The 23,947-nt window shown below is 34.9% G+C and overlaps 1 protein-coding gene across 1 annotated transcript in view; it reads right to left on the minus strand.

Moving 5' to 3' along the window:
• LOC111927280 (uncharacterized) overlaps positions 1-23,052 on the minus strand; it is a 46,220-nt gene extending 23,168 nt beyond the window's left edge. Inside the window, exons 1-2 of the mRNA XM_086876640.1 lie at positions 22,309-23,052; positions 17,155-17,218 (exon numbers count right to left, since the gene is read on the minus strand). Of these exons, the coding sequence (XP_086732766.1) occupies positions 17,155-17,218; positions 22,309-22,683 (439 nt within the window). The 5' untranslated portion in view covers positions 22,684-23,052. The remainder of the gene's footprint in view (positions 1-17,154; positions 17,219-22,308) is intronic.
• Between the last annotated feature and the right edge of the window lie 895 nt (positions 23,053-23,947).

Raw genomic sequence — 23,947 nt, forward strand, 5'->3', positions numbered from 1 at the left:
ATTTGAGGGCACTCAATCACAGAATTCTTTTGCTTGGAAAAGACCTTTAAGATTATTGAGTCCATTTTAACTCTTTTGAAAATTAAATCATGTCACATTCACTGGTATACAATATTAGCAAGGATAACCTTGTGGAAATTAAAAATAAAAGTAGGTAGACCATGAGACCATCTGATAACTAATAACCTCAGTTAAACATCTGTAAGCATTTAAATAGTCTTCCCATTTTCCTTTCTGTTTTCCTGTATTCTGAAGAGTTCAAGCCTGCTAATGACATATGCTTCTTGCATACATTTTTTGCTTAAGTAAAATCACAGCCTACCCTATGTTTTCAAATGGAGTGACTTATCTAGAGGAGTCAACTTTACAAATGTATATCTGGAACCTCAGTTTAAACGAGAAATAGTACCTTGATTTACACCAGATGCAATATCTGTTTCAAAAATGCTTAAAAAAGTTGCATTTTAAATAGATTACTTTTTCTGTCAGACAATTTTAATAGGAACTGGTGGCTACAGCAACAAAAGCTTAGTTAAGAGGCACTATGTATACTTCATTACATCATATCTCATCTCTATGATCCCATATTCCTCATATTATTTTAATTTTTCTGCAAATTCTCAGAAATTTTCCATCTCCTGGGGGAGAAATCATAAAGATTTAATTGTTGGAGAACTGGAAACCATTGGGAAAAACAAGAGTGAATTTTGGATCTATTGCTGCTTTTCTCTCAGGTAAAGCATTTTTTTCAGAATCAGAGTTGGACAACATTAAACCTGAGCTGTTTGTGGAAGGGAAGGCATGTAATAAATAAAATGTATGGCCTCAGAGGATGGAAATGGAAAATACATGTATATAGAACACCACAGAATACCACAGAAGAAGGTTCTGCTTAACTTCAGTAAGGACTTCAACTGAGAACAATTTTCTTTTGCTAGAAATAAAGCAGAAAAAAGAAGCAAGAAAGTGAGTAGGTTCAGGTAGGTTCTCTCTTGTCCTCTAGTACCAGCTGGTGCTGTTGAGGTTAGGATTGTCTCTACTTGTAGTAAGCTGCACCCAGCCCTCATGAAACTGGAGCATGATCAGGGAACTACTAAGTGAGTAATAAGAAACCAGAAAACCATCTATTTCAGTGCTTGCTTGGCTTGATAGCATGTTTTATTTGTTTGGTAGATAGAGGTAAATGTGTATATCTTCCTGTCATTACACCCAGATTCAGACATATCAAGTTTGATGTTTAACAGTATCCAGGAGCTGCACCTCACAATCATGACTTTTACAGCTGTGTTCCTGAGTTCCTTTGCTGGCATCTTGTCTGATACTGTCTCACCTGCCTCTCACATACCCTACATGGCAGCTTACTTTGTTTGAACTGCTCTTTCACATAAGATAAATTTCCCTACTTGTCTTTCCTACCCAGATTCCCTCAAAAGCTCTGAAATTGTCAGGCTTTGATTGTTACTTGTTCTGTCTGTTTCTCAGTCTATGCTCATTTATGTACATATACTAGAGCAGGAACTCCCTTCAGCCTGTCCCATAACTTTATTTCTGCAGTTCATTCACAGCTTGAGTAGGTAAAGACTTCCCAGAGTACACCAGCATGTCCACCAATAATATTTTGAAGAATTATTCTTCCAGGTCTCAGGTTGCAAATATATTGATTGTTTGAGGTAGAATAAAAAGAATCATCCTCCATGGTATTGTGCCAAACCAATTTTTTTTTTTTTTCAATATTTAGTATTCATATAACTCTCTGCATATATAAGATCTAAATATGCAGAGAAGTCAGAAACTGCTATTGGTTTATTGTGCTGGACATTGACGTCCAGGGGGACTTCAATTTTTTTGCTAGAAATATTCATGTAGCCAAATCAATGAAATAAACAAAAAACCAGATTTGGATCTTATTGTCCTTCAAGATATAATTGTTTCATGCACTGTATTGACACCTTTATAAAATATGAAAATATTATTACAAAATAATAGGTGGTTGTTTTCCAATGCATGGAAATAGAATGTAGTCTAACCCATAGCAATTCATTATAATTCTCATTCCTCAAAGAGTATTTCTTTTTCCTTTCCCCTTACCCTTAAGCAATACAAAAAAAAACTGGAAAGATGTGAAAGTAAGTTATATTGCCTGAATGCAATTTTCTCCAGCTGTGTTCCCTCAAGGACATTAGTAATTTATCTACTCATTTACCTTTAGTTAGAAAGTATTATGCAGTTTTATCTGAAAACACATAAAAGATCAATTACAGGACCATGAATTCTACATGGTCAGATGATTTATTGCTTGATCATCCAGCAGGATCTACTAATAGCTGTAATAAGAAAGACTTTGAAATAAGTAAGACATTAAATTTTTTCACCATATGCTCATAATCATAATTTTCTTGCTAAGGGTCATTGTATGGCTACCCTTAGGAGAAAAAGACAAGCAGCATAGACTTCTCTGTTAATTGGTGTTCTTTATGTAAGTTGAGAGCAATTGGCACAAAATATGTTGAAAATTGTATTATAGCTGGCCAAGAATTTATAATGCTTGAGTTTCCAGGGTGATAAAGTACGTTTTAAAGAAACAGCAACAATAACAAACAGATGGCACAAGGAGAAAATAGACTAAGTATAATAAGTAATGTCAAGAAAGGAAATCAACAAATAAGTAAAGACAAAGAAATAAAGAAAACAAATCTATCAAAGAAGTTTAAGACTAGAAATGATATTTTTATTAATAATTATTTTAACTCAGCCTGATGTTAAATAGCAATTCATGGGATTTCCAGATGTCGTACTTGCAGCACTATGGATTGGTGATACCAGATGAAGATATTCATTATATTTCCTCAACTGACACAAAATCACTATACACTAATCACTGTATAAAGTCCCCCTAGGACATTAGTACCTTCAGTAGTCCATATTTATAAGTGTGATCTCTGAGTATATTGAACTCTGAGCTCTGGTGTTTTTGAACTATATTATGGAATTTGTTATATATATTAGGAAATCAGTGAACAGGTGGTGTTGTCCAGAATTTTGTAACTTGTCATCTGACAGATACAGAGTGGGATCAGGAATTCTCCAGAGTATAATGAAATGACAGTCCAAAGATTTCTGTTTCTTTGTAACCTGGCCATTCCATTATTTGCCACTGTTTTTGTTTTACAGACAAAACAGAAGTTATGCCAGACTGATAGGTTAGGTCACAGTACTGAAAACATTCCAAATGTGTTTTCTTGTAAACCCATTTGTAGGAGCATAAGATTATGTCTTGTCTGAACATGAAGAACAGGTTGTCAGACTGATAATCTGAAAAACAACTTGAACATGCAACAGTGCAACCCAGACAGAAAGAAACATATTCTGACCTCAGCAGTTTAGCATGGATCTCTACGTGAGCCCAGTTCATTAGTTTTTGATTTATCAAAAAGTTAGAGTTGATAGTTTTTTGTTTCAGAATGAAAATATTTCTAAAAAAAAGTTGACGAAGGAAGAAGTCTGAAAATTTTTCTGATTGTAGAGAAATAGAAATTTACATTTTCCTGTCATAAATATTTTAATAATAAATGAGTTTGTAATGCTAAGTTAATATTGCTAAGTCACCAAATTCAGCCTTGATATAATATAATAATCTCTTATTTTTCACATTAACCTTATTTCTTTAAGTATTTTGAACAAATGTTGACTATTAAACATGCAATGCAAAGTGGAGTCATTTTATGTGGAGTTTCATAAAGACATGAATCAGATTAAAGGGAAGAAAAATAAAAAAAAATATGTTCACACCTTCCCATGGTAAATGACAGATTTTGTGCAGATTGTTTGGCTTCGAGTTTTTCCTCTTGAGAATAAAGAGGAACCTCAGAGATCAATACATGAAAGCCTCAGTCTGGAATTGACTGTATTCTTTGTTAAAAAAAGGAATATGCCTTATGTACTAAATCTCAGAAAAAGACACAACATACTGAATCCTGCTTGTGATATAGGGGAAACCATTACACTGACTGAGTCCCTGATCAGCATAGAAAAGGGCAAAATCTTGTTCAGGGTCTGTCTGGAATGGGGTTAACATTTTTTTATAGCAGTCCACAGGATGCTGTGCTTTAGATATATGACCAAAATAGCATTGATAGCAAGCCAATGTTTTATTCATTGTTGAGCATTGCTTGAATAACATCAAAGTCTTTTCTATTTCTCATTCTTCCACACTACCTGGAAGTAGGTTGAGGGTAGGTAAAAAGCTGTGAGGGGGCATAGCTGGGACAGTTGACCTGATCTGACCAAATGTTGATTGTCTCTTTTCTAATTTAGTCCTTATAAAGACCCAACAATTTGTGATGGTGTCCATTGTCCTTGTCCACTCCCCTGCCTCCCCCACACCAATCTGACCTTTATTTCCTGCAACCCTGCTCAAGTGATGACCACCAGTGGCAGTCATAATGGACACATCTGGTTATGATGGCTGCACCAGACTCAAAGTGGATTTGGGCGCAGGCACAACAGTCAAAGGCTGTTTTGAGCAATGTGCCCGCCAAATTGTGGTGCTGCTAAAGTTTGGAGGAAATAGATTTCTGTAGTTAATATGCAAATACTGTTATAATTCAGTTAATTTACTCTATAAATAGTGGATTGCTGGGGGCTCATTGAGCTTTCTTACATGGCACACCTCTTTAAAGTTGCTCTTGATGTTGAGAGGTTACTTGCTGCAAGAGATTATCAGTAAGAGAATAATAGCATCCTAAACTTTTGAATCTTAAGTAAGTTTTATAAAGTTGGTTCTGCACATAAAATCCTTTAGATATAAACAATTGACTAAGTCTGGGCTAAGGCTGGTTCCAGCTGCACCTAAACCCCTCTCTGAGAAGGAGATAAGAACACAAGGAGGTCCTTTCTGAACCTCATGGTTTAGCAGAAGGCTCTCCCTGACAGTTTTGCCTGGCTGTCCTTCATGCAGTAGGTGATCCAATGTACCTTGCCACCAAATCTCATTAGATCACTGGTGCATTTCTTATTTTCTGAACGTTGTTAAATCTCTGCTTTATATCAATAGAAATATTGATACTTCTCTCTTGAAAGGGCCACTCTGTCTGCGAAGTGATATCTGTAGTCTCTTGAGTGGCCCTAACATTTTATTACAACCAAATTCAACAGGCAAGCTGATGCTATCTGGAGCTACAAGTAAGAGTGACTTCATCTAAATAAAGATTAATGCTACCTACATACTTGACAGCACAGCAGGGATCATCCCTACTGATAAAAGACACGACCCATAACCTTTTTGCTCTGCTACTGGAAATATGGATGCAAACTCCAACCAATACTGTCTATAACCAGCAGCAGATTTTCTTAGCTGTTGGTGCAATAACTGGTTTTGTTGTTTCATCGAGTTTCTTTGTAATGGAAAGAAAAAATTATATTCAAATGCTGGTCCTAAAACAAAATTTTTGCAGCATTTCCTTCAAATTTGCTCTTTTTTAATTCCTTGGATGATGAAATAGGAAATAGTCATCATATATTTAGCTTATATAGGAACTTTCTAGTGGATATTGATATAAATTTTCAGTGGAAGGCTTGGGGTCAATCAGGCTGAATAGATACATTCATCTATCATCCCTCTGATGCAAGGGAGCAGCAAAATTACAAGTGTAGGATGAAAAGTTAATTTAAGGAACCAACCGCCATTTTTATCCTTTCACTTGGCACAAGGGCCTGTGAAAGTCTTGAAAAATTAAAGTTTTTTATCTCTTGCACAACCTTATCTCAAAATCCCCACAAGTCTCATATCAGATGCTTAGTCATGGTACATTAGTGACATTAAAGGGTGAGGGGCTGTTAGCCATACACTTGTCACTTAAGTTTGTTTAATATTTATGTTTGAAACACAGTCTCAATTTATTTTTTTTTTCTTCTCTTCCCATTAGGCAGAAAAATCAGCAATGACAATTATAGAGGATAGTTGATCAGCAAAAACTTCATAGAAAGTGATTTCTCATACCCCTCTGGCCCTAATTAAAATGGTAATCAATTGTACATAATGGACAGGACTAGCTTTATTCTTCTACTACTTGGAGTAAATCTAGAGTAAGTGTATTGACTTCAGCAACATTACTATATATATATATATAGTGATTTGAAAGAAACTATTTCTTCTTATGCATTATAAAGAATAATTGAGAGTTTTGCTATATATGTTTTGAAGTTTATACTGCAATTTCTTCCTGCTCTGTCCAATGTTTTTCAGTATCATTAAAGCTTCTAGAACTCCTTTAAATGCTCTCAGATTTCTTTCTCTCTTATGCAGTTCTCAGTCACACAGGGACTTAAACTTTTGGGTTGACCACATTGTTTTTGCTGCTCTTTTAACTTTATGCATTTATTTATGCTTACTTGGCTTTTTCTTCATCTTGTTTTTTTTTTTTTTTCCTAATGTGACCTACCAAGAATAGATTCTCCCTTTTCCACTCTTGATTTTTCATGAATTATTGAATTTTGGCCACTTCTATTCAACTTGTTTCACATTTCCTTCAAGTCAGCATTTCTTACAGTGCAATATCTTTGTGTTTGCTGACCTCTCTACAGAACTCCATCAGCATTTCAAACTTAATGACATTATAATAATGGTATCCTACATGCTTTCCAACTTTAACCTTGTTTATCTTACAGCAGTAGCCTGATTTTCAATTATATGGCCCTTGTGACCTCATTTACTGTTTGTTCAACTTACTGTGTAAGAAGGAAATGTTTTCAAAACTATTTCTGTAGCTTTCTTATTTCTATTTCACTTGTTGTGATCTTCTTTCAGCACAGAAAATCACAAATAAGTACTGTATAGCTATTTTAGACAATAATCTTTTGCATATAAAATGTTATGTGACCCCTCCTTATATTGTTTAGACCTATATATAGCAATACAGAATATGTTTTCCACTAGAAATCATGCTTACCTTTTCAGTTGTTTAACTCAGTTATTATTTCATCATGACAGTCAAAAATACTTTAAGCAGTTAGAAGGGTCTCTCCTGCTGATAATTTTGATATCCTACAGTCATTTCTAGCTACACACACGGAAGTCTGGGAATTAAAGTCAATAGCCTACTTGAGAGCTGTCCCTTCAAGAGCAGAAGCAGAAGACAGATGTCATTATCAACGTTTCACAAGGCATCATTATCAACAATTGATTATTTCCTCTCTGGATACCACGCCTGGAAACCTTGACATCACTGAGAGTTATGACCACGCAAAATGCATGAATTTCACCAAGACCAAGTGGAAGGTCCTGCACCTGGGTCTGGTCAATGCCAAGCTCAAGGCAGAAAATGGATTGAGAGCAGCTGTGGGGAGGACCAAGGCATGTTGGTGAATGTGCAGCTTGACATGACCTAGCAATGTGATTTGCCAGCCCAAAAACCAACCCTATCCTGGGTTGCATCAAATAAAGTGTGACTAGAAAGTCAATTTATGTCCCTGCTTTTGTTTCAAGAGCTGAAAGGTGTTTTGCCTTTTCAATAGCTGGTAAGGTAACGTTAGCTCACAGGCTCGATGATCTCAAAGGTCTTTTCCAACTTAAGTCAATTCTGTGGCTTAATTTTGTGATATCCTCTCCTCATTTTCCCCCTATTCTTTTAGTTTTTTACCTCTTCAGAAAATCATCTCATGAAATTTTGACTTGAATAAATGCAGCTGATTTCTATTTCTGATATCCTGCATTATCTTGTGAAGTATATTACATGCTATGAAATATCTAACTTTTTTTTTATGTCTATGAGAACTCATTCTGATTTGCTTTCACACTGGTTTGTGTTCAATCATACAGAAAAGCATTTGTAATCAAATATATGCCTTTTTATTGCAATGCTGATTTTTACAAAATATTTCATACACCATGAAATGTTTTTGTTGTAACAGGTTGATTCACTTAAAAACTGCCTTCAAGTGAGTTCTGATCCAGATTTAATAAACATAAAAATATTGGATGCAGAAGAAAATTGATTTTCTGTGAAAACAGATTCATAGTAGTAAATTTTTGTTGAATCATTCCATCAACAATATAGATTGCAAAGACAGAGAAATATTTTTTCTATGCAAAGTCCAAAATGTAGACAGACTATGTGTGATTTTCCTTATATATTAAAAACTTACTTAGATGACTTCTGATACAAGCTTATAGAGCTAGATATTGATGCACACTATACTTGTACAGTGTTTTTCAGTTATTAGTAAAAGATAATAATAAAAATCTGGCAATAAAGTAACAAATATAGAAAGACTGTGCATTAACCACTTGAATCAAAGGGTCTCCTGGCCAGGCCAGATTGCCTGTAAAAGTGATTTGATATTGTGAAAATTTCTATGGATTTTAGGAGAGAAAGTAATTTTTACAAGCAGAACAGGAGTATGCAGTCAGTGCTGTAGGGTATGTACAAAACAGTGTAAAATCTGGGTTTAAAATAATTGGAAAAATGTCTTCAACTAACAAACCTGTAGAGAAAGACAGCCACAAGCATACAATCCAGGTTTGCAAAGAACAATTTTTGAAATGCATCTTATGTTCTTCAAGCTGCTATTTTACTCTGTGATAGAGTATGTTGAGCTCTGTCAACTGAACATTTTAATAAAAGGGGTTTCTTAAAAAAAGCCAAAGGAAACAATTATTAGAGGAGAAAAAATAATTTATGTACCACTGTACAGACAGAAATATTTTTACACAAATTTGTGAGGATAATTAGTGTCATACAGTATCTAGTGCCCTGCAGTTATGGACATTTAAAACTTCCCCTTGTTCAGTCACTGCTCAGCTGGGAGCAGAGACCAACCCCCCCCTTGCCACAACCTTCTTTCAGGTAGTTGTAGAGGCCAACAGTCTCCCCTCAACCTCCATTTCTCCAGTCTGAGTAACCCTCTTCAGAACCTTATTTCAAATCTCTGAGCTCTTTAGGAAAGAACAGTATTTCTAGAAAAAAAAGTAAATAAAATTGCTTATTTCATATATTTGCATTGAGATTAATTTCTCTTCAGGAAGTCACCTACAGGTATTCTAATTTCATTCCTATCAAGAAACCAGAAATTGTCTAAGTAGAGGGGTTATATGTCATACTGCATGCACAGATGTGTATGATTTGTCCTTGTATGTATGATTAGCCATGTAAATATGTACAAATATCTAGAAAATACATGTCTGACAAAAGTACATGCACAATTTATAGTACTCCATAAAAACATGCATAGACAGGCAGATGGAGTTATAAATGAAAAATTTTCCCTTCCCGTTTTTGCCCATTTTGTGAAATATTCTGGAGATATTTTTATATCATGCAGGCTAAAGAGAGAAAAAAAAAGAAGATAAAGGTTAACAAGATTACAATTTCAATTTTAATAAATATGAAAACAGTGGAATTCTATCAGAATAGACTAAGTATAATGCTAATATTAAGTATAATTAGCCAAGATTTAATAATCAAATGTTTGGGACATTTAAGGCTCAGACTGAATGTAATATGCCTGTTTCCACAGACAATAATGTCTATAGTAAAATTGTCAGGAAGACAGATTAGGGATCATGAAAATGACAACTAATCCATTACATCAGCACAGATGATACTGCTCCTTCATCACTTCTTATAAGCTTAATTAAAACATCATTTAAAAAAATCCCAAAGATTAGCTTAACAAATTGAAAATAGAAACAAGTCTTGATTTAATGTGTTTCTCAGGTTTATACACTTAATTGTAAGCAAATGAGAGAACTTGACCTCACAGAGCGCACAAATTTATTAATTTACAGAATCATAGAATATGCTGAGTTGGAAGGAGCCCACAAGGATTTCCAAGTCCATTGCCTGACCCTGCACAAGACCCCCCCAAGAGTCACACCCTGTACCTGAGACCACCGTCCAGACATTTCTTGAACTCAGGCTGGTGGTGTGACCACTTCCCTGGGGAGCCTGTGCCAGTGCCCAAACACCCTCTGGGGGACAAAACTTTTTTGAATATCTAACCTAAACCTCCGCTAACACAACTTCAGGGCATTCACTGGGGTCCAGTCACTAGTCACTGAGAGAGGAGACAAATGCCTTCCCCTCCTCTGCCCCTCATGAGGAAGCTGTAGACAGCAATGAGGTCTCCCTTCAGCCTTCTCCAGACTGAACCCAGGCCAGGGGACTTCACCTGCTCCTCATAACAGCTTCCCCTCAAGGCCCTTCACCATCTTCATAGCCCTCCTTTGGACACTCTCTAATGCTTTGTATCCTTTTACTGTGGCCCCCAAAACTGCACACAGTACCCAAGTGAGGCCACACAAGTGCCGAGCAGAGCGGCACAGTCCCCTCCATCAATCAGGCTGATGAGGCACCGCAGGACACAGTTTACACCACTACTGAGCTCATACTGCATACTTCTAATCACAGGATCATAACAGGATTTAGTCTACAGTACTTGCAAACCTAATTCTATTAGATCTGACATAAACTGGCAATTATTATTTGTATAAGGAGACCTCTGCTAAATTTAATTAGACATCAGAAACAACACTGAATCAATTAATGAAATAACATCTGAATTTAATTTAATGGTTCAATGGAAGTTGTGAAAACAGTTTTAACCCATTTGATTATAAGAAAATTTTAGATATGATGTAAAATTAGTACCATTCGTTTTCAGAAATGGAAAAATAAGTGGTATATTCTATGTTTCAGCATATATGCAGTGTGCAGCAGAGCAACTCATTCTAAAGAGTTAAAAAAAGGCAGAGATCAGTTTGTTATTAAATGATCAGAGAATCTCAACACTGCTTTGTAAGAAGTGAATAAGAACAAGTTGTCCAAATTAAATGGTAGTGGTTTTGAAGGCGAAAGATTAAGACATTTTGAGATTTTAAGGAAAATTGCATAAGGAAGAACTTACACGGCCCTCACTGATACCTAATGCAGTTCAATTTCATAGACCAAATAATGCTGTAAGGCAAAAAAAATTGCATATTTTAAACTATGCATTGATAATATTTATATACAAGGGTGTTGAATTAATGTCTTACAGACCTCTGAGTACTCTTTAGTGTAAGTTGTAAATATTTTCAAAAGCTCTCTCTTTCCTTAGCTATGCACTCAGTGAAATTGCTTCTAGCCTGCAGGGTGCTGTCAGCTAGAAGGATCAATATTTTGCATGAGTATGTATTGATAGAGGATTTCAGAGGAGTGGTTCTTCTTCTAAAACTGCAGAATCAGGGAAATTACATTATTGTGAAATGCTGAATTATTCTTAGCTGTAGTAGTAATATATAGTGTTTTTCCTGTCAATGTCTCATTTGAAAACAATTATTTGAAAATTACATTCATCCTTCTAATTTACTTAGTTATACTATGCATTCTAGTTTTAGTCTATAGACAGACAGCAAATTGTTCAGTACTGTTTCAAGTCCTGAGTATTCTGAATTCATGTAAAGCCTCATTGCTCCTGATTCTTACATTCAGTGATTTGAGACATTCATTTGAAGGAAAGCAGAAATTTGCTTTATGTTGACTCAGCAGTTCTATAGAAGTCAAAAGATTTTTGTAAAGTCATTTTTCTGACTTTACAAAACTCTCAGCTTTGGTTTTCATCTATAGACAGTTTTTTTTTTTGTCCAGTGACTGACATAAGTCCTTCCTACAACATAAAACTTAATTGAAAACACTGAATTTATCCTTGAACAGGACTTTTCAGAACTCATGTGTGATGTAATTCTATTGGAATCTGAAGTGAGGGAGATGGGAGAAAATTCCTGTGTATTATGTCATACTCTATCCCATAGTTCCACACCAATCAGGCTTCTGTAAAAATCTCACCTCCTTATCAAATAGCCAGCTTTGACTGCCTTGACGAAAAAGACTGTTCAGACACTATAGGACAAAGTAGTTCAGTTTCTATTGTGCATGTCAGCCAGCCAAGAACTGTCAAGGATGCCAACCTGGACACTATATTTTGCTATACACTCATGTGAAAACAATGTTGATCACTCTTGAAAACAAACAAAAAATTATCAACTCTCCTTACATGTCTTCAAGCACCATTATTTTAGTTTGGTATACATAATATAAATATCTTTCTTTAGGCTCAGCTACTTACTTTTTTGCTTTAGAATATCAACTACAAATATATACAGGAGCACGGGGAAAAAAGCCATCTTGCATGTCTGAGTCTATTGTTATGCAGAAAAGGCAAGAAAAATGTAAATAAGTGACTCCCCACTTTATAAAATGATTACCCAGTGAAGGATTATAGGAGATTTAAAGTCCTTTGATTTATGTAGATTTTATGAAATAGTGAAAAGACCGCTTAAAGCTGAAATCATAAGTCACTAACAATCTATCCTTGTTTTCAAAATTCATTCTGATTCCATGTGTCCCACAACTATCTCTTTCTGTGAAAAGTTATCAGGGAAGTCAGTAGGCACAAGAAAGCCCTATGTCTAAATTCTAAAGTACATTTTCTAACAGCTAGTGCTCAGTAAAGGCAATGAATCAACTGATGGGAAGTTTTTCCCTGAGCAGGGGGTAAAAACAAATGAGTTTTTGCTCTGCAGATGTTCTTCTAATATTTAAAGTACAAGATGAAGCCCAGTGATATTATCCTTTTAAATCAGCAAATATGAAAAGAAAGATTAGAGAATTTCAGTGCTTTACGCTCATTACTACTTAGCATTTCAACAGTTTTATTTCAATTAACAAATTGTGTTTTCTCATATTTGTTTTGATATCTTTTTATTGTAAATACTGCATTAAGCAACTTTATTGTATCCTTGATTTTTTCACAATGCTTCATTTGTTTTTACGTAAAAGGAAGAAAAATAAATCTAAATCAAGTTAAAATTTTAACAAGTTTTTTTCCTAAGGTAAAAAAGTCAAAACTGTAAATAAAGAAACCTCATCTAATAAAAATAGTGAAGAATTTGCAGTTCATTAATTTCATTGGTAATTTGATTAAGTTGAGGAAAAAACCTCCCTACCCACTGTTTTACATTGCAATTTATGTTGAAGTAAGAAAGCTGAAGTTACAAAGGCAGTTCTTGAGTTTAAAAATTACACAGCAAATATACAATGGATAGCCACAATTTTAACTTGGAGGTTTCACTGGAGAGGTTTAAAGCTGAAGAACCCAAGTATTTCTAAGTCAATTCTGTAATGAAAGTGAGAGGAAAATAGAAACCATCCCACAGTGTCCATAGAGAAGAAAACTGGGAAGAAAACAGTCCAGGAAACTATGATCTATTTTTGGTCAGGTCACTAACCAAAACAGTGTCAGGCATCTTTTGGCAGAAGTAGAAGCAACCTGTGAGAATTTAGGGTGTAGACAGGATCACATTTTACTACACCAGTTTAGTGAGATATTAATAGCTATTATGAAGGCATTAGAGACCTAGCCTTTCAGTTAGTACAGGAAGATATGTTGTCCCACATGATTGAACTTTTCCACATTTTTATTTATAGTCACGTAGGTAACAGTGTAGGTAACAGCTGTAGCACAAAGCCAGAAGTATAACTACACCAGAAACATTTAAAATAATGAAGAGAACATTTTGGTTATGAAAGAGACTTAATAGAATCATATTTCTGTGTTTCCATAGAGATATTTTGATAAGTAAAGATGCCTAAAATCATCATGTCCTATTGATAATCCAGCACTGCCAAGTCCACCAGTAAACTGTGTTCCCAAGTGTTACAACTTCTTCAGTGTCTTCTAAATACCTCAAGGGACAGTGACTCCACTACTTCCCTAGGCAGCCTGTTCCAATGCTTGACAACCCTTTCTGTGAAGAAATTTTTTTAATATCCAATCTAAACCTTCCCTGGGAACAAATTGAGGCCATTTGTTCTCATCCTGTTTCTTATTACCTGGCAGAAGAGATTATTGTGTCTCAATAACCTCCTTTCAGGTAGCTGTAGACTATAATAAAATTCCACCTGAGCCTCCTTTTCTTCAGGCTAAACAAGCCCAGTTCCTTCAGCTGCTCCTCTTAACACTTGTGCTCCAGACCCTACCCCAGCTTCATTGCTCTTCTCTGGACTTGCTCCAGGACCTCAATGTCCTTCTTGCAGTGAGGGGCCAAAACTGGACACAGCATTCAAACTGTGGTTTCACCAGTGCCAAGGGCAGGGGGCAACCACTGCCCTGGTCCTGCTGGCCACACTATTGCTGATACAGGCCAGGGTGCCATGGGCCTCCTCAATTACCTGGGCACACATGGGATCATGTCCAGCTGCTGTCAACAAGCACCCACAGGTCCTTTTGCTACTGGGGAGCTTTCCAATCACTCTTCCCAAGTCTGTAGCACTACATGGATTTTTGGGAACCAAGTGCAGGACCCAACATTTTGCTCTCTCAAATTCCATATCATAATGATAATAATAAAAAAAATATTTCATATTATTCAGTTTCTGATTTTTTTTTTGTTTTAAATAAAAATGTCTATGCAAATTTATTATGGAAAAATTTGATCTTAATGAGATAAATGCCTGCCTTGTTTTTATATTCTCTGATACTTAAATAGATTGCAAGTAGCATAGTGAGAAACATTATGGGGGCTGAAAAGCATCTGAATCATCTGGCTTTGTCTCCCAGATTGTATATACCTCTTAGATTGCATCATAAACCGGTGCCCCTTCTTCACCATCTTGCCCTTTCCAAAGACAGAGAGGTCTCTTTGAAAATTTTCCACTGGAGTCTACATAAATACTTTAACTTTGTGCAGGGCATGTTCTTAAAGAACATGAGAGAAGCATCCAAAGACATATCTTTGCATTGACTTTATATGAAAAGTGGGTAGTCTGAGAAAACTGTCTCTTGTAGAAATTTTAGACATAGCCATGTTGGCAGCTTGTCACTAGATATGCAATCCAAATTAAGAGATGATATAGAAGCAGAATTGTTTTAGGAAGAACTGTGGGAAAAAATATTTAAAGATACAATATTCCTGATCCTTTTCTTGTCTTTATTTACAACTTGGACTATGTAATATTATAGAGTTGCAGTAATATTACAAGGCATGGGTATTCTAAAGTGAAAAGAAGTTGAAGAAAAATATATGAGAATTTTAAAAAATATCATCAGACAATGCAGGTGCTTTCAGTTCCTCACTCTTAATTATGATTGCAAAATAATAATATCTGTTTTGGCATTTTATGAATGAGCTTAGTAAAGCAAGATACATTAATAAACCCAGTTATTACGTATGTCTATCTTGTCAAAAAGTAAAAACTTATTTACTGTAAAACCTTCCATGTAGAAGCTCCAGATAAAAGAGGAACTAAGTAAATAAACATCAAATAAAGGATTATCCTTGATTCTAAGGAGTCTATTCTAGTAGGAGTTATAAACAGTGACCTTGACATTAAAATGACTGGGTAGATTCTTAGGAAGTTAAAAGCAAATCATCTGGTCCTAATACCTAGCACAGATTTAAGTGAAGGACTTAGCTGGGATATTATATAAGATTAACCATAAACAGGAACAAGTCATAATACTTTGAGCTCGCCAAACTTAACCAGTAATCACGCCTAAAACCTTTGCATTAATAACATATGTGTGAAGTCACATTCAACTTATATTCTACTAATCTACTCTGAAATAGGGCAGTTTTGCAAAATATGACCACTTCCACCTGAATTCTTAAATTTAACAAAAATCCCTTGCTGCACACTTACAGTCATTCTCCTATTCATATTAGCAAGACTGATGCTGTATCTTTTTTCTGTCTCCATTACTGGAAAAATATGGAGCATTTGTCTCAATTTCTTGATGATCAAAAGGAAAGTTATTCATCTTTTTGGAAACCAGAGATGACATAATTTTATAAAATGTTTGTCTACTTTTTCTTAATGAGATTAAACTCGTAAAGAAACTGGGCAGAGGAAATTACTCTCTTACTGTCTACATTGAAAAGACTTAGACAGATTTTTTGTTGAATTGATGCATGCTCTTCTTGAAAACAGCCCCTTAAAAACTATATGCCAGAACACTCCTGACACACAATCCTTTACTATATTTTATAAAGCTTTCTTTAGTATCATCAGCAATTAATTTATTTAGGCAAAAAAACAGTGCTTTGCTCTTATTTATAAAAACAAAAAAGTATTTTATTCTATGAATGCACCATGTATAATTAGACTTAAATGAAATACCTTAAAAAAATTACAGTGTCCCTACTGCTTTCCTCTTTTTTTTCCCCTGACCTTGTGGGTTACCCACTATTGTAATTTATAAGTCACTTTTACTTACTTTTGGTTGTTCCTTGTTTCAAATTCCAGATATAACTTGATCTGGCTTTAATACCTTAGTTATTACACTTCGGTATTTAACTTTTTAAAGCTACAGCAATCTCTTTGCTACTCTGCCCTACATATGATTTCAAGCCTAATTTCTAGTCAAAATGAGTTGTTTTAATATACTACAATATATAGAAATTTTTATCTCTATGACTAGAATAGTGCTTATATATGAGTATTTCTCAGATCCAGTCAAAGTACCATTTTGCCGTAGGTTATGCTCCATGTAGAAAATGGATCCAGCCATGATACCTCTAAGGCCTGGGGATCATGTATAATTTTAAATAGCCTGAAAATTAAACACATCAGAATAATACTATGAAACTCATAATTGTGGCTGACAAGTCTGGATCAATTTATTTGAAAATGTGTTTTCTTAGAAAGCAGAGGAGTATGAGAAGTACAAGCAGTGAAGGAGTATGAGAGTATGAGAACTTTTTTGCAGTAATTTTTTCACAGGTCAAGACATATGAGTTGAGTAGATTTTACTTTCAGGCAAGTTTCAGCTGATTTTCAAGTTATTCTCCTCATCTTGGCTTTATGCTGTTTGGAACAAGTAACTGAAAAGTTGCTAGGTAACTATTTTAAGTGGCAATATTGTACTGGGATGACTATTGGCCTTAACTGTTTGTGTTTCATGCCTCTGATGCTTCATCCCACAAACTCAATATGGAAGTAATTGAAACTGTATTATTTTTAATTATGTGCAGAAAAATTTCATGTGCACCTGAAAAATTTTGCTATTGTTGCCAATTATCAGTTTGGAGTAAAAGAATTCTATGGAATTGGCCCATTGTTCCTAAGAGATATGCATGTAGAATCTTCCTTTTTCCCTCTTTTTGTCCTTTATTCTCACCTCCTTGTGAATAATTCTCTCCCTGTGTTTCCTGCTCCATCCTGCAATATTGACTCATGGCACCCTGTGAAAATTGATACAAGTCAGAAAATGAAGTCCTTATATTTTGACAGGTGATTAAAAATAGTCCCTAACACGAGCTAATTATTGACAGACACATGTTGCTATCCTTGCTCCATAAAGAATTCCTTTGAAAGAGAAGACTTTAACATATCTCACTGCAAATCCTACAAAATCATTTCCATAATATGTGTGCATATGTAAATCTTCTGACTATAAAATTAGCTGGAGATAGGAAAGATTTAGTGCCTGCAGGTTGCAGACAGTTGTTTTCATAGTATAAACCTAACCTTACACAGGGATTTACTAAACAGAGCAGCATTGATTGAGTCAGATGATCACGGTTCCCCACTTATTGCCCCGCCTTTGCCTAGACAGTACTCCTTACCCTCCAAATGCTTTGAATCAAAGCCAGCCTTTTGATTTTTTTTTTAATTTTACAACATAAGAAAAAATGATTTGGGTGTTTTTGTTGGTGGTGGTGGCTTTTTTTGTTTGTTTTTTTGGTTTTTTTTGTTGTTTATTTTTTATATTTTTTGTTTGGTTTGTTTTGATTTTTTTTCATGAGTTAGAATTAAGTTGTATAAATTAAAGGATTAATATCATTACTGACATTATGTCTGGGGCTGTGTTTGCATCTGTGAGTTTTGAGGCATTAAATCCTATTCAGCATCTTAAAGTTTTCTAATTATATGTTTTTACAGACTAACCTTCAAGTAAAGGGATATGACCAGACCTTATGTAAGATAATAAAGCAATCTTGTGTACGTATTCAGCATTTCTTAACAAAATGTTTAAAGGTCTTTAAAAGTTTGTTTGTTTGATTGATTGCTTTTTGAAAATTAAAGGACATAGTTGCACTACTAACTTTCTTTGATGTATCCTCAAAACATTTCAAAAATGCTCATTGTCATCATATCCTGAATTTTTATGTTACACAATCCCACTTCCATATCATAAAAAGAGCTCCTGGTAAATCATCCAAAACAGATATTAGCACGGAGTGTTTTGTGAACAAAATTCTCTAAATATTAAAAGATCTCAAATCCATGACGATCAACTAAGACAGGGAAAATATTTTCAAATATCAAGATACTTATAAATTAAAAATCTATATTAACTCAACTTTCTCAGCCTATGCATTATTAGTTTGTTATAGGACTAATATTAGAGGTAGATTAAAAACATTACCTTGAACATTTTATGCAATTCCAAAATTTAGATGAGGTTGTTTCATGCTTTATTCAAAAAAATTTCCCCTTTATTTTAGATATATGCATATTCTAAACATGTAAACATTCCCATATTTTAACATTTATATTAAAATTTGTCATTATAAACTCTTATTTCTGCCCCAAGTTTAAAAACTTGGCACACTTCACAGAGAAAACTTCTTGTTTAAGTGAATCACTCTTAATATATTTAAGAAGAAAAAGAATATTAGAGGAAGCACTACTAATGTAATGTATATTATAGTCACAAAACATGCCTACAATATACTTCATTTTAGACTTGAGCATTTGTTCCTATTAATTCATCTGACTTTATGGAAGGCTGATCTTTATTACTGCGTTAAGTATTATTTTTGTTATTATTTCTATGGTTATATATAATTAATTTAAATCTAATAATATAAAATAATTATATAGTAGAAGTATATATTAATAATATAATTTAAAAATAAATAACTGGATAAAAGAATATAATTATTTATTATTATATATAGATATGGTGTTATATATCATATAGTGTATTTCTATTATATACAAATATTAAATTATTATGTTATCAATGTTAATAAAAATTTTAAGGTATAATAATTATATAAGTAATATTATTATATTATTAGAATTATAGAAAACTATTTCCATTAATAAGAAAAATAATAGATAAATAGAAATATCTAAGTAATAGAAATATCTGAAATCATTGTTCTAGGCTGTTCTTTAAAAAAGTGGAATGGTTTTTCTGTTACTATAGGGACCAAATATAACAAACCTCATTTCTACTAAAATTTAGAAATAGTACTATAAAGTATAATGAAGTACCCAAAATGAAAACGCAGTCTAATACTTGTTGTAAAATAATTCACTACTTTCAAAATATACAATGTGCCTTTTCCAATATCTTCTAATTTGGAAATTGTTACAATTCTACGAACTGTTTGGAAAGCCAAATTAATCTTCTTTTTTATTATAATTTATATTTTTGTTTCCTTAATGGAGAAATTTTCAAAATATTTTGTTTTTTACAACAAATCAGATAAATTACTTCTGTAATACTTTTGCTCCTGTGGTTGTGTGTTCAGCAAATTAGCTTAATTTTAAATTATTTCGTTGCATCTCACAACCCAGTCCCACAGTTTTTTTTAACCAGTTAACTAAACCTATCAAGATTAATCCTGTTGTTTTTCATATTTTTTTCTATGGAAAACTAAATTATGTATTTGATTTAAAAAGGTAACCACAAGAAGTCAAACTACTATCAACAAAGAATTGCTATATCTGAGAGTCCAAGTTCTTTAATTCTAAAGACTGGCAAAATCTCAGCGGTTTATTTGGGCTTTTAATATTCCTAAAAGACTCCATTTACTACTTTTCGTATAAAATTCACATTGCAGGTACCATTTTTTTCCCCTATTTTTTTCAATTTGGTTGCTTAGGGAACTATTATGGTTCTTTATCTGCTGCTTTATATGCTGCTGTTTTACAACTGATGTGACTGGTAGTAGACATCTGTTCTAGATCAGTCTAGAAGATATGTAAAATTAAGTGTTATGTGTGCTCCTGCACAGATACTCAGCTCAATTCAGTTATCTACAACCCACTTGCTACACTGGACTCAAAAGATCACTGTCATATGAGATCTTCCAATATCCTCTGCCATATCTGCCACTCCTGTGTGTATGCATACAAGGAAATCAAGGTATTTCAATTGGGATTGGGTACCTGTGATTATGGAACTGAATCCTTTCTATCTGCTTAATGATGCTCCAAATTTCACTTAGTCTCTACTGACTTCTTTGACTGACACAGATTGTAAACCAAGTTCTGTCCCCACAAACATGGAAATAGTGGTTCAAAACATTGACTGAATCTTAATTTTTCCTATCAGTAGGGTAAAAATGCTGTGTTCATCTGCTTCACTGGCCTCCATAGCTTTTCAAGACAATATTTTATTTAATCTTTTGGTTGCAGTTGTTTCTTTGGAACTCAAGGTCATAGACCTGTTACAAATGTAATTAATCAATTTCTTTGTTTCTGTACTTAGATCAATATAGAAGAGACTCTGTGCTTGTGAGATTGACCATACTAGGATTGTTTTGATCTGCCCAATATGTAGAAAGTAGATCTCATATACTGGAAGTTGACTGTCAAATCACTTTACTTACTTTTCCTAAAAACAGAACATTGCCTGCTTAATTGTCCTAGAGCTCAGTATGAAAAGAATAATAAAATTTCCCCCTAAAACAATAACAGTAGTGATAACAATAGTGATATTTATTGTCAAAAAAAACTCAAAGTAATTTTTTTCCCATCTTCCACAATGAAATTTTCTCATCAATTGTTGAGACAGTGACATCTTTGTAGAATATAACCTGACACCAAGTGAAATAACAACACAATTTTCTCTGAGCATATGAAATACATCACAAATCTGTTTGGAAATCAATGGTTTGTGAGGAATACCTGTACATTATTAGAGAAAAGGATGCAGTAAAAACCAGAATATAAAAATTAATCTGATCCATTTCACCTGACTTGTATACCTGTCTGATTGTACATTTCAACAATGCATTGCTTTTTTTTCTATTCCCATTTAGGATTTCTTCTAGTAGAGCTGAATTCTAATTATAAAGGATAAGGGCCCTCAGGATGTTAGTGAATTGGACCCTGTCTATCTCTGTAAGAAAATGAAAATAAATGGCTACACAGGAAATTTCTTCATCTGTACATTAAAAGAAAAATAAAGGACAGCACAGTGGTAGCCTTTAGCAGAGATAAGTGATTTCTTAAGAATGAAGTTTACTGCATATACAAAATTTTACCTTGTCTGCTTGTGCTCTCAACCAGAGTGGATCATAATTGTTTTCTATCCAGAGGGAGACTGAAACCTAAATTGAGAATGCTGTGGCAGATATAACATCTATCAATGGATTGGTGTTTTACAAGCAAAACAGAATATTATTCCGGAGTTAATCTCTCTTGGCAGTACTTTTAACAAACCTACACCCACCCCATAACAAAAAACCTGATCCAACCAAACAAGACAACCAAAAATGCCATCTCCTGTAGACTCATGAATAAAAAGAACCATTGATATGTTGCAAATACCAGTTGACAATCAGATTCAAATACCATCAATAATAAAAGATCAGAGGGCTGCCACCTCCCAGTAATATTGCAAAAAAATCCATGAAAGATTGATTTTAGTTTCATCCTCAGAAGTTCCTCTACAAGTTTTAATGAATGGTAGAAGCCCTGAATAGCTTTTCATGATTGTTTACTTATGAAAAAGTAAACAATCAGCTGTGCTTGGCATATTTCTGTTCTGAAAGACTATTTTGCCCATCTCAATCCTTATCAATCAAAGTTGTCCACTGAGGAAAATGTAGCTCTGGAAAAGGATTTTAGAATGTCGCTCCTAAACACAACCTCAAAATATCCTAGCTTTATATTTTTTTTTTTTTTTTAATTCATTAGAGACAGGAAAATTCTATTAGGCTTCAAAAATTATTCCAATAATCAGTTACCATATTAAATTAAATTACATTAGAATTAATTTTCAGGTGTCAAGCTCCAAACTTACCTAATGAAATGTTATAAATTATACATGTACTGCAGTGTCAAAGTATACGTATATCAGTTACACATGGAATACTTAGTATGTTTTTGTGCTGGTTTTGGATTAATTGATATTTAGTAAGGAAGAAAGAAACCACCCACGGAAATTATTTGCCTGAGAGAAGCTGCTAAGAGCTTCCTCTGTGCCTGGAAAAATCCATTTGCTGGTTAGCTGAGAATTGACAACTTATTAAACCATTTGGAAGGTGGGGCCACCTCTGTGAAATCCACATTTTAAACATGAGCAAACCTGGGAGATCTCTCTCTTGCTTCTGGACTGGAAAAGTAACTCAGCTTTGTTGGGGCTGGTCCCACTCCACCGCAGCCTGCATGGCCTGGCAGGGCCGAGCTGGACCCCAGTGGTGGCCAGGCTGGGGACGGGAGGCCGCGGGGCCCTGGATGAAGCTGAGCTGGGCCATGGCTGTGAACGTCTTGCTAACACCAAGCCCTGCCCCCGCCAGCCTATGCTGAGCTGGGACCCACTGGGCCCTGGGAGCAGCTCCAGGCCAGGCCTGGACCCCTCCACGGTGCCCCCCCACCCTCCCAGCAGCTGCCAGGAGAGGGAGGGGCCCAGCATGGCCTGAAATCCATCACCGTGACTGCTGTGGCCACTGCCCATGGCCATCTGCAGGCCTGGGAGATATTAACTCTTTCACTGAACAGATGAGACCTGCAGACCTGGATCCTCTCTCAAGGGAGAGAAAAGGACAGAGTGATGACACATAGAAGAACAACATAAAAACACCAAGGTCAGTAAAGAAGGAGTCAAGGCTCAGATGGAAGGAGAATGAGGAGATGCCTTAGTATCGAGGCTGAAAGTTCTTTTGGTAAGGCCATGGAGATGGACTATGATATACTGAAATATTCCCTTTAATTCATGAGGAAGTAAGGGGGGATGTAGTGTTCAAACTGTAAATGTGAGCAGAGGCATCCATAATGAAGCAAAGTAGATGCTGAAGGAGCTGTGATCCCATGAGAAGCTTGAACAGAGAGAGAGAGAGACAAGAGTGATGGGCACCTTTTGCCTCCAGGGAGAGAAGAAAAAGACCTCTGTTCCTAAAGATGATCACAGAGATAGATGAAGAGAACTTTTGCCTTTGAACAGCCCATCCTTAAAATAATACCCCATAAGCTGACATGGACACACCTCTAGGAGGACACCAGCTGATCCATGGACACACCTCTAGAAGGGCTGTGAGAATGAGAAGAATTTCACGATGCAGAACTTTTTCCCGCACAGCTGCTATTCGTGGAAATGAAAGGCCACAAAAGAACTGTTTCTTGTGGAGAAGTCTCCATGGCATGACAAGAGAAAATTCCTCCCACTACAACAACTCATGAATGACTATTGTAGAGTTGGTAACTGATTTAAAATCCCAGGTTTTATCTCTGTGTTGTCAGCTGTGGAAGAAAAGAAGTCAAGTAGGGGGAGGAAAGGTGTTCTGAAAGTTTTATTTTGATTCCTTTTATTCTTTTAGCTCTGTTAATAAAGTTTTCTTCAACCTTTTAAGTTTTGAGCCTGTTTTGCCCTCCTCCTAATCCATAACTCACAGCAAGAAATGAGTAGGTGCAATTTTAGCCTTCACTAAACCCACCACATTATTTGGTGCATTGGTCGGGAAACTCAAATAAGCAAACCTAAACCACTAATGTTTTATAACTACAGCCTACATTATCTATCCTGTATTCATAAACATTTTCATTGCCACCTGAAAATCTAACAATTCTACTCAGTACATAAAAATTTTATATAGCTTTGAAATAGTTTCCTAATCTTATCTTGACCAATTAAATGGATCGATTGTTCTTCACAAAATTTTTTATGATTCTATGTTGAACCCCTTCTAATACTTTAGGTGTTTCAGCAGTTCTTTTTCTTTCACTGAACA

The sequence above is a fragment of the Cyanistes caeruleus genome, chromosome 2 (assembly GCF_971803275.1).
Source record: "Cyanistes caeruleus chromosome 2, bCyaCae1.hap1.1, whole genome shotgun sequence".
In the NCBI taxonomy this organism is placed as follows: Eukaryota; Metazoa; Chordata; class Aves; order Passeriformes; family Paridae; genus Cyanistes; species Cyanistes caeruleus.